Source organism: Hippoglossus stenolepis, chromosome 20 (genome assembly GCF_022539355.2).
Source record: "Hippoglossus stenolepis isolate QCI-W04-F060 chromosome 20, HSTE1.2, whole genome shotgun sequence".
Taxonomy (NCBI): domain Eukaryota; kingdom Metazoa; phylum Chordata; class Actinopteri; order Pleuronectiformes; family Pleuronectidae; genus Hippoglossus; species Hippoglossus stenolepis.
The window spans coordinates 18401272-18411350 of NC_061502.1; the positions used below are offsets into that span (position 1 = coordinate 18401272).

At 46.4% G+C, this 10079-nt stretch overlaps 2 protein-coding genes across 2 annotated transcripts; one reads left to right on the forward strand and one right to left on the reverse strand.

The window, feature by feature from the left end:
- Positions 1-1788: 1788 nt before the first annotated feature.
- Positions 1789-5331, reverse strand: exoc8 (exocyst complex component 8). The gene is made up of 4 exons (XM_035144499.2): positions 4048-5331; positions 3406-3659; positions 3059-3307; positions 1789-2705 (listed from the first exon to the last, which is right to left on the reverse strand). The coding sequence occupies exons 1-4, from the start codon at positions 5189-5191 to the stop codon at positions 2298-2300; spliced, it is 2055 nt and encodes a 684-aa protein (XP_035000390.1). The 5' UTR covers positions 5192-5331; the 3' UTR covers positions 1789-2297.
- A 485-nt stretch (positions 5332-5816) lies between these two features.
- Positions 5817-9672, forward strand: sprtn (SprT-like N-terminal domain). Its single transcript, XM_035144608.2, has 5 exons — positions 5817-6354; positions 6921-7020; positions 7111-7239; positions 7312-7618; positions 7848-9672. The coding sequence occupies exons 1-5, from the start codon at positions 6032-6034 to the stop codon at positions 8792-8794; spliced, it is 1806 nt and encodes a 601-aa protein (XP_035000499.2). The 5' UTR covers positions 5817-6031; the 3' UTR covers positions 8795-9672.
- Positions 9673-10079: the final 407 nt, after the last annotated feature.

A 10079-nucleotide genomic window follows, 5' to 3' on the forward strand; every position in this document is an offset into this window, starting at 1 on the left:
TTGTACCATTGATTTTGAAAATTATGCAAAAGTGATTGATTAGTGGATCAGTTAAACCTGGAGAATTTCACACTTCGGTAAACACTGATGAGTTCAAGCTATTCTAAATGTTTGATGACCAAAACATAAAACCATGACCGTTACTATCTATATTTTCTATGTGTTGACTGAGTGAATTCCTCTTGAATAATCCCCCCCCGCCCGCCCGCCCGCCCGCCCACTGTCCACTCTCTCTCTGAGGATAAGCTGATAACTTCACCCGAGGCTTTCCCCGAGCCCTCGATCACATCAGTGATTATAACGAGATGAGCTGTGAAGCAGAGAGAACAATCGTGCGTCTAAAAATATCTGCGTCGTCAGTTCCTGTTGCCGTTTTACAGCGAGAGAGGAGCATCTGTTTGTTTCAGTGACGGGATCCAGACTGGTTTTACTGGGTTCTAACAAACGGTTGTCGCTGGTCAGACGATTGAAGTCAGAATTGTATCTTGTATAGAACTCATACGCAGTATTTATAAATACAGCCACTGCGATAAATAATTAAAAGCTCAGGTTTTACTATGAATATAAACAGAATAATTGTTTCACAAAAATATTAAAGGAAATTTACATCATCTTATCAATACTTCCTGTTTAAAAGCTGCCACAAGAGGGCAATGTAGTCATGAAATAAGGATCAAGAACTAAATCTGATGTGAAACACAACATCTCAGGTTGAACGGACACATCACAGGTGAAATAACATCACTCGCTGCATCGCACTGAAATAACGACTTCCTCCTGTGACCAAGTCAAAATGGCTGCTGGAAAAAAAATGAAAAGAGAAGACGTCTTTAATGTGACTCATCTGGAAATGATAAAGAATAATGAATGATAGAGAATAAAAAGGGCTCTGATGCACGTTTGAAAAATGTATTGAGATAAAGTAGATGGATAGACAGGGATGAAAAAAGACAGTGATGTTCATCCGCATTGATTTAAAGATTCTACTTTTAAAGCAATGAGAGGCCTCAGTCCAAGCTCCATTAAGAACGTATCCATGTGCCTGAGTGTTCAGTTCGATGTGTGGATGAAGCTCCGCTGGTTATTCACAGATCTGGAGACTGAAGGTGACCAGGTCTTTGCTGAAGAGCCTAAAACTGAGGAACAGTCGACCTATTGACTTTGTGAGATGGGCATAATTCAGGGAATAATTCCTGGATCTTGAAAAATTATTTAGGGAACAAATATCGATGAGTTTGTGAAATTAAAATCTGGATCTCTTGAATGTGAATGTGGTTATACAGGGAGCTGTTGGGCCTCGGTGGTGGAACGTGCTCGGCTGAGTGCCATTCTCGTTTTATTGTCTTTCTCTTAATTTAATTGCTGTTTTAATTTCCATTTTTAATTTCTGTTACACACTTGGCAACTCTGTTAAGAAAATAAAGGGTTTTTTATTATTATATAATTTAAAATCAACATGTGGAAATGTAATAAGCCCTTTTTACAGCAGACACTTTGACAGAGCAGAGAACAGCAGCGTTACTCCCACTCAGGGACTCAGTGTCTGGGTCTTTGTTTTGTGAATGCAGGCTCACTGGAGCAGCTTCCTGTCAACTGAGCCATTGTTAATGTTATTAATTACACATGTGCTGTTTGTGGCTGCTGTGATGAATGTGTCTATAGCAGGAGAGTTGTGTGTCTTCAGTGTGTAACGGTACAACGATCTGGATGAACACAGACACAACAGCTGATAATCCAGTGGAGGTCGTTCAGTGCATCGTTAAACCAATAAAGAGATAAAAGGTTGTATTTGTGCATTATGGTTTTTAATAAATTTATTATGTTACTCGCACACAAACAATTTTTGACATTTTACAGTAAAACGGTGCATTTTCTTTTCAGTCATCCCTTTTCAATCAGTCCAGTATGTTAGGATACTATTTCCTGCCTGTGATGATCCAGTGGATCAAACATCACAACATTTTAACTCCAAACTTTTTAACAGCATGAACGCTGGAGTACACAGATACTCCATGAAGTCAATGTTGTGTTACTAAATTTCAGAGAACACAACGTGTCCAAAACACAACACAACGTGCCCAAAACCTGCTTTTACTTTTCAGTGTTAGCCAATATCAATAAGTATTTTTATGGGACTCCAAAGTATCTTTTCTCACATACTTACGTTTCCTCTGATTCATCTGTTTTATCCTTGTCCCGTCGCAAAACAAACGATATCCAGCTGAAATTATCGGGACATTCTGTGACAGCTTTATTTCAGTTTCTTACTTTGTTCAAGTGTCTTAAAGAAGCTGGAATCAGACCATCGACGTGGTGCTCTCTGGGTTGATTCGAACCGACCTCGTGCTTTTCCTCAGGTCCTGCAGCTGTTTGGCCGGCTTGCCCACGCCCTCCTCGAACCTCCGCTCCACCACGGGCAGCACCGTGTCGTGGAGGAAGCTGGCGTTCTGCAGGATGAAGGCCTTCTTCTCGGGGTCCTGCTCGCAGCGGAGGCTGTAGTCCACGTGCTGCACGGCCACCAGGATGATCTCCCTCAGGCTCTCCAGCAGCACCATGTGCAGCTCGGGGAAGTAGAGTTTCAGTCCTTCCTCCAGGAAGCTCATCATCTGCTTGGTGAAGGCCACGATGGTGTAGCTCAGGTTCACCCAGCAGTCGTCACCGGTGTACTGCTCGAAGCTGCCGATGCCACAGCTGCACATCTCGTCCTGCAGAGAAAAAGACAAACATGTTCATGTATCTGTGACCTCATTCTCCAGGTCACTACCCAAAAGTCATGACCACAGGAGAGGGTCAGACTGTTTTCCAGAGTCTAACATTACTTCTTCAAATGTCTGGTTTTGTCCGTCAAGAAACCAAAGATATTCATGTGACCGTGACATAAAAACAAGAGCAGCAAATCCTCACATCAGAGGAACTGGAACAAAAGAATAAATGACTTTAATAACTTTGATTATCAAACGTGTTTCTTTGCTTTGCAGTGCTGGACACACTGATTACCTGAGAACTTACAAGAACCAACAGATAAAGTCAGAGGAACAGAATAGTTTACAAAATGCACCTTGAGTTTAGCCAGAGCCTCGGGGGTCATGAGGTTCATCTTCCTCCACATCTCCTCCGAGTTGCGGTGCTTGGTGGCTTCGATGATGATGTCGTTGTAGCTCTGCAGCGCCGCCTTGATGTCTTTGACCAGCAGCGACTGCAAGGTGAAGGTCAGGTCCAGGCCGATCTCCGTCAGCTGCTGACAGTGTTCTTTAGCCACTTTAACACAATCGGCTGCGGTGGACAGGCTCTCCTTGCTGTCAAACACCTGGTGAAGACAGTGAAAAGTCATTGTCAGGATAATTGTCACATTATTGAACCCTGTGGTTTTCATATTTGACTTTGTAGCTCGTCTCCTCTTCCTACCTGTTTGCTGAATGCGTCCACGAACATCCTCATGGCCGATTTGGACCAGACCACGAAGGCCGAGTAGCAGCCCGTGTTTCCTGAAAAATCCATTTCGAACTCCTTGGCCGTCTCCAGCAAGCTGGTGAAGAAGATGTTGCAGAGCTTGTGGATGTAGAGCAGCGTGGCTCCCTCGATGCGAAGCTGCCGTATGGCCGTCTGCACCGCGGCAGCTCGGTTCTTCAGAAACAGCTCGCAGGCTTTGGTGGACTGGCCTGAAACACAGCGGGGAAAAAAACTATTCAGCAGGAGTGGAAAAGCAGATCCTCTCTGTATGTTCGGAAAAAACAAGCAAGACGCCGGCTGATAGAGACAGGAGCTAAAACCAAGTGTTTGAGACAGAGGCTGAAAAGAGGAGCTGCAGCAGTGGAGAGTCTGAGGAAAGTGATGTTTTCTTAACATGTAAAACTTTTTATGTTGCTCTATGAACCAGAATATGTCTCCTTTAACATTACTTAACGACTAGATGCAAAATGTCTGTAACTTATATGAGGGAAGTGAATGAGTAACTTGTCCTTTAACCACTAATGTGTGGACATGAAACAGTGTCTTCAGCTGCCGTTTGGTGGATGTGTGAGGTGTAGCTGATGAAAAACAAAAGACCTAGTCTGATCAGCTGGGACACAGCCCGCCTGGTGGCTTTAGGTCCTCCACGAAGTGACCGATCCGGAGACAACTCGAACACCAGGACCTCCGTCAGCTGCCGCACGCGCTCCTCCACCGTCAGCCGGAGCTCTTTGACCTTCTGGGTGACCGGCTGGTCCTTGAGATACCCGTTGAGTTTGTCCAGCAGGTCCACGGCGCCCTCGAAGTCTCTCTGGGCGATGCAGACGTCCAGATCCTCGGGCAGCTCCTGGATCCACTCCAGGCTGAGGTCCACGCCTTCTTGGGCGTCCACTGGCTCATCCTCGTCGAAGGGGTTGGTGGACACCTCTGCTCTCACCGGTGAGGTGGGGACCTCCTCCTCTTTCTTGTGCAGCTCCTTGGTGACCTTGCTCTTCTTGGTTTCGTCCAGGATCTCCAGCCACTCCTTCTTGACCTTGCTGTTCTCCGCCTGGAAGATGCGGCTGTCGGGGAACATGAGGATCTTGAACATGTCCTTCATGGGGGGGTTGTCCTTCACGTTGACCACCGCGAAGCTCTCCAGGTCGTACAGGGCGTTGTACTTGTACTTCACGGTGCCCCTGCGGTTGGGCAGCCAGGTGGCGATCAGCAGGCAGTCATTCATGAGGAAAGCGTGCACCTTCTGGATGGGGGACATGTTGTCCACGTCATACTCCAACAGGTCTCCATTGTAGACGAGGTGCCTCCCCGGGGTGTCCATGATGGTCTTCGCCCCCTCCACCTTCTCCAGCAGGGAGGTGAGCGTCCTCTGCTTCAGCTCCTCGGTCTCCTTGGGGAAAGCAGCCTGCATCTCCTTGGAGGTCTCGTCCTTGTCCGTGGACAGCAGCGCCTGGGTGATGCTCTCCATGATGCTCTTCTGCTCGGTGAGGATGTGGCTCAGCTGGTACATCTCGCTCTCCAGGTAGGAGATCTCCTTGGCCGTCTCGATGAACTGGCGGTAGTTCTTGTAGACGTTCTTCTTCAGGTTCTGCGCCGTCTCGTCCGCCAGGTTCTGGATCTTCTGCCGATGCTCCTGCAGATCCCGGTCGCCATCGGACTGCTGCGACAGCTGCTTCACGTAGTTCTGCGGCTCGAAGTTCGGCGATTCCAGCAGCTTCCGGAGCCGGTTCCCCGTTTCCGTCATCTCCTGTCGCGCGTGTGATTGTTTGTTAAGATCAAATTGACGCTAAATGTTCGCAGAGGACGAGTTTGTCAAAGCTCCTCGAAACCTAAACAGGAAGTAGTCAGCTGGTCGACTCCCTGAAACGTCACGTGACTCAGGGGCAACGAATCACTAACCAAGTGGTGATTTTCTTATAATATTTTTTGTTTTCATTCAAACGAATTGTTATTTCTACATCAAAAACATTTAAATATCTATTGAATATTTAAAATTTGTCAACATATTTAATTACTTTGATCATTAAGTGACAAAAAGAAAAACCTCGGGTGCGTTTTGTATCGACCAACGACATAAAATACAGAAATACTACACATCCCAGCATGCACTGCTTTGGTGTTTGAACCATGCGTTGCTTTCCTCAATTTTAAGTTTCACAATAAGAGCACAACATTGCAGCAGGTCAAAAGCTGTGTTCATGTGACGCATTTAAGTTGTAAAACGAGGCTTACTTCCTGTTGCCAGTAGGTGGCGCTATCACCATCACTACACACACACTAACAGATCTGTTCAGGTCAACAACACCCTTGTTTCTCTTCAGATCGTATAAATCTTTCATCAGAGACATCGAAGAAATCTACGAGTCTAGTTTTATTTTGAAACTCAATGGAAGTGGGTCGTGTTCTGAGCAGCGTGGCACCGGAAGTGTTTGGCGGCTGTGACCAAACATCAACAAGAAGAGACGATGCATTTATTTTTGAATTTCTAACATTTTAGTGAAACAGTTTTAACAGAAGGTGTATTCGACAGATGCCACCCGAGGTTAGCCGACTTCCGCCAGCTGGTTCCTGACTTCCTGTGGTCATGGAGGAGGACTTCCTGCTCGCCCTGCGGCTCCAGGAGCAGTTTGACACCGAGGACCAGGCCTCGTCCTCCGCGTCGAACCGTCTCGATGACGCCGGACAGAGCAGCAGCAAGAAGCGGAGGCTGGACGTGTCCTCCGCGGGCGGCAGCGGGGCTTTCCCCCGCTGGGAGAAGCCCGAGAGGCCGCTGTCCATCGTGGACGCGTCGTGGGAGACGCTGGACCCCAGCCCCGACGTCCGGGCCATGTTCCTGGACTTCAACCACACGTTCTTCTGGGGGAAGCTCAGCGGGGTGGAGGTGAAGTGGAGCCCTAGAATGACCCTGTAAGTCCCCGGTGGTCAGTTGGGTGTTGACGTGGCTGTGAGGTGAAAAGCTCTGTAACATCCACATGCTGCTAAAGTGCCTGATTTGTGCATTGGGTTTGTTTTGTTCATCTCAATAAATCAACGCTTCTCATTTATTATCGATATTTCCATTGGAACTGGTTAAAGGCTCAGTGTGTAGAATTTAGTGCCATCTAGTGGTGGAGTGTCATGTTGCAGCTGAACACCTCTAACCTCACCCTCCACTTCCAAACATGACAGACAACCTGTGGGAGCTTCAGTTGTCATAAAAACTCAAAATGTGTTTAGTTTGTCCAGTTTGAACTACTGTAAAAAAACATGGCAGCCTCCGTAGAGAGGACCCGATGTAAATATGAAGTATTTAAATATAAAGAGCTCATTCTAGGGTAAAGAAAACAACAATTTGTACAATTTAGACGATCAAACACAAGGGAAAACATCACTAGGATTATTTTATATTCAATTTCTGCCGATAGATCCATTTCACCTAAATCTTACACACTGAGTTAAAGGTCTGTGTTTAATGTCTGTTCTCTTGTTCCTAGCTGTGCTGGTGTGTGTTCGTACGAGGGCCGAGGAGGACTGTGTTCCATCAGACTCAGTGAACCGCTGCTGAAACTGAGACCCAGAAAAGACCTGGTTCAGGTAACGAGGAAACTCACTCACATACATTCAGAATACATGTGCTCAGAGAGATATTTTAAAAGAGCAATCATTATTTTTTTGTCTCCCCAGACTCTCCTCCATGAAATGATTCACGCCCTCCTGTTTGTGACCCAGAACAACAGAGACCGAGACGGTCACGGACCTGAGTTCTGCAAACATATGAACCGTATCAACGATGCCACTGGAACAAATATCTCTGTACGTACCTCTTCTAATATACATTCAGTATCAGTTAATACCGTGATCTAAAGAATAAAACCACGTCCTCAGGTCTACCACAGCTTCCACGATGAGGTTGATGTGTACCGGCAGCACTGGTGGCGGTGCAACGGGCCCTGCCAGAACCGCAAGCCCTACTTTGGCTACGTGAAGAGGGCCATGAACCGGGTTCCGTCGTCTCTGGACCCCTGGTGGGAGAACCACCGGAGGACGTGTGGCGGGACGTACACCAAGATCAAGGAGCCTGAAGGATATGGCAAGAAAGGCAAGAAGGACGGGAAGAAGGATGGGAAGAAGGACGGGAAGACGTTACCTAAGGAGGCCTCGGGAAGTGGGAAACCTTCCAGTACAGCTACAGGTAACACGACTGGACCTCCTGTGTGGATTCAGGTGTAATAGATGTGTAGATTCAACATTTAAATTTGGTTTTAATTAGTTATTTGATGCTGTAAAAACTGGGTGAGACGTCATATTTCACAGCATATTCTTGTACAGCGGGAGGAAGTGGAGATGCGTCATCCATCTTTATATCCAGTCTATGGCCTGGTCTATTGCATCTCTCTAATTTTCACTTCTTCTCCTCTCAGGTGCTGGATTACAGGATATAAGGAACATTATCCCGTTTACTGGCAAAGGCTTCCTGCTCGGAGGGAAGTCACAGACCTCCACGTCTTCCTCCCCGTCCCACAAACCATCAGTCCCTCTTGTGAAAACACCATCGTCCAGCCCAGTGTTCTCTCCTCCCAAGAAACTCTTCCCCCCGTCGTCCCCGGCTAAAGCCCTCACCTCTCCCTTTCACTCTGGAAACTCCGGGGCCTTTCCCTCCACCGGGCCAGCAGCCTCCACGGGCCAAAAGCCACCTAAAAAGAGGTCCGTGGGTAACACAAGGGTGTTTGTCAGCATCAACGGGTCGCCGGTTAGAATCCCTAAACCACACAGTAGCAGCAGAAGCCAAGGAGCAGAGAAAACAAGGCAGAGGTCCATCGAGGACAGAAGTTCAGTGGGTGCTGAGACTAAAAGAGACTCGCTGACATCACCGGACATTTCCACGAGCACTACCTCAGTCTCTTCCCAGTTTCCCAAACAACAGAGTTCCTCCTCTGCCAGAACGCCTAAGCCAGGTCCAGCTGCTGTTTTAAACAGAGACAGCCCTGATGAACCAACACAGTCCAAATATTTCAACAGTGACAGTACGTCGGGAGCTGCTGCTGCTGCTGGGGGTCAGAACTCGAGGAAGAGGCAGTGGGACGACCGCAGCAGCTCAGCCAGCATCTTCGACTATTTCCAGAAAACATTAGGCACCGAATCAGCAGCGTCGAGGGAGTCGGTAAAGACGAGATCACCTGCAGTGCAGCAAAGAACTGTTACAGCTACTGCTACAGCCACCGCTTCCTCTTCATCCTCTATCACGTCTTCTCTCAGCGCTACTTCCTCCTCCTCCTCCTCTTCCTCGCTGACGGTCAGCTGTCCTGTGTGCCAAACAAAGGTGCAGCAGTCGAAGATCAACGAGCATCTTGACTCCTGTCTCTCCTGAGGAGGAACAACAGAAGTTTCAGGGAATTAGCTGTTTTAAAATTGGCCTTTTTGTGATATTATATCACTTTTGGTTTTAATAGATGGTTTTACTTCCAGATTGTTTTATTATTCTCTAATAATACTAATTCCTCTCTTATCACATGTGCCTGCTGACAGCCCGATGCCTTAGTATTTTAAGAAGCATCAAGGTTTAACAGATAATGTAAGTTTACGTTCAAATTTTCAGTTTCATCAGGAAAACATAACAAAAGAATTCCAGTAAGTTCTCAGTCTTGTTTCATGTTTTTTATCAGAATTTGAAGCACTGTGGTTTTAACTGCACAGAATATGTCATTCTTACACTATTTTCTATCATAGTGATCAGCAATCAGCGAGAGCTCCTTCAGAATCGACCAGTATAATGTGAAAACTGACCAGTTGTGCTATAAATTCTGAAGCTGCTGCATTCTGTGTGTAGATAAGAAGTTATTTTTGCCTCGTCTGTGGGCGGACCGGCTGACTTTAGTCTGACGTGTCCTTCAGACGTCAGGAGACACAGACTGACCCCTGCTGATCTGCAGGAATCACATTTCACACTCGCTAGCTGTTTATTTCTACTTGACACCGACACCGACACCGCCTCCGTCTGCAGGGTCGGGCCCTGTGAGGGTTTCTGGTTGTTCATGCACCGATACTAATGTGCTCCATTCGTCAGATTTACAGTAAAACACATGAGGATGGTTGAAACTTTTATTATTTGTTGGTGAAATGTGAAGATCACTGCAAAAACATCCGGATTTTATACGTTTATACGTTGTTTTGTATGTGTTGTGTTTGTTTTAAAGTAAATTGTTAAACATGTTCAGGTTTTGTTGCTAATAAAAATATTTTATCATTCCATTTACCTGTTTGAAGTAATTATAAGTGACAAATATCAAACATTAAATATTCACAACTGGATTCTTTCACCTCTTCAGACCTTTTAAAATCTGTGATAAGAGACAACGTGACACAGAAAGTCTTACTTGCAATAATGTTCATTTGTAAAAGTGATTAATTCAATAATGAAATAATAGATGATGAAATTACAACATTAACATAATTTTGAATGCATTGAAACAACCAAAATCACTGCAGCCCCTTGAGTGTCCGTAGTGAAAGGGGGGGGTGTGCTGGTTGAGGAAGGCAGACAGATAGTGGGTGTACCAGAGCTGGTGGGTGAGGGGGAGGAGAGCGGGAGGTCAGAGGTCAGACAGCGTGAGGCCAGCTGCTGATCGGGACTACGCCCTCCTGCCGCCGCAGCC

Bases quoted from the DNA above. Each gene is read 5' to 3' on its own strand.
- sprtn (XM_035144608.2), top strand. From the start codon at position 6,032: ATGGAGGAGGACTTCCTGCTCGCCCTGCGGCTCCAGGAGCAGTTTGAC. The intron at 7,240-7,311 runs GTACGTACCTCT...CCACGTCCTCAG, and splicing joins CCACTGGAACAAATATCTCT to GTCTACCACAGCTTCCACGA. The intron at 7,619-7,847 runs GTAACACGACTG...TTCTCCTCTCAG, and splicing joins ACCTTCCAGTACAGCTACAG to GTGCTGGATTACAGGATATA.
- exoc8 (XM_035144499.2), bottom strand. From the start codon at position 5,191: ATGACGGAAACGGGGAACCGGCTCCGGAAGCTGCTGGAATCGCCGAAC. The intron at 3,660-4,047 runs GTCTTTTGTTTT...GCTGTGTTTCAG, and splicing joins GTCCCAGCTGATCAGACTAG to GCCAGTCCACCAAAGCCTGC. The intron at 2,706-3,058 runs GTGCATTTTGTA...TTTTCTCTGCAG, and splicing joins AGGCTCTGGCTAAACTCAAG to GACGAGATGTGCAGCTGTGG.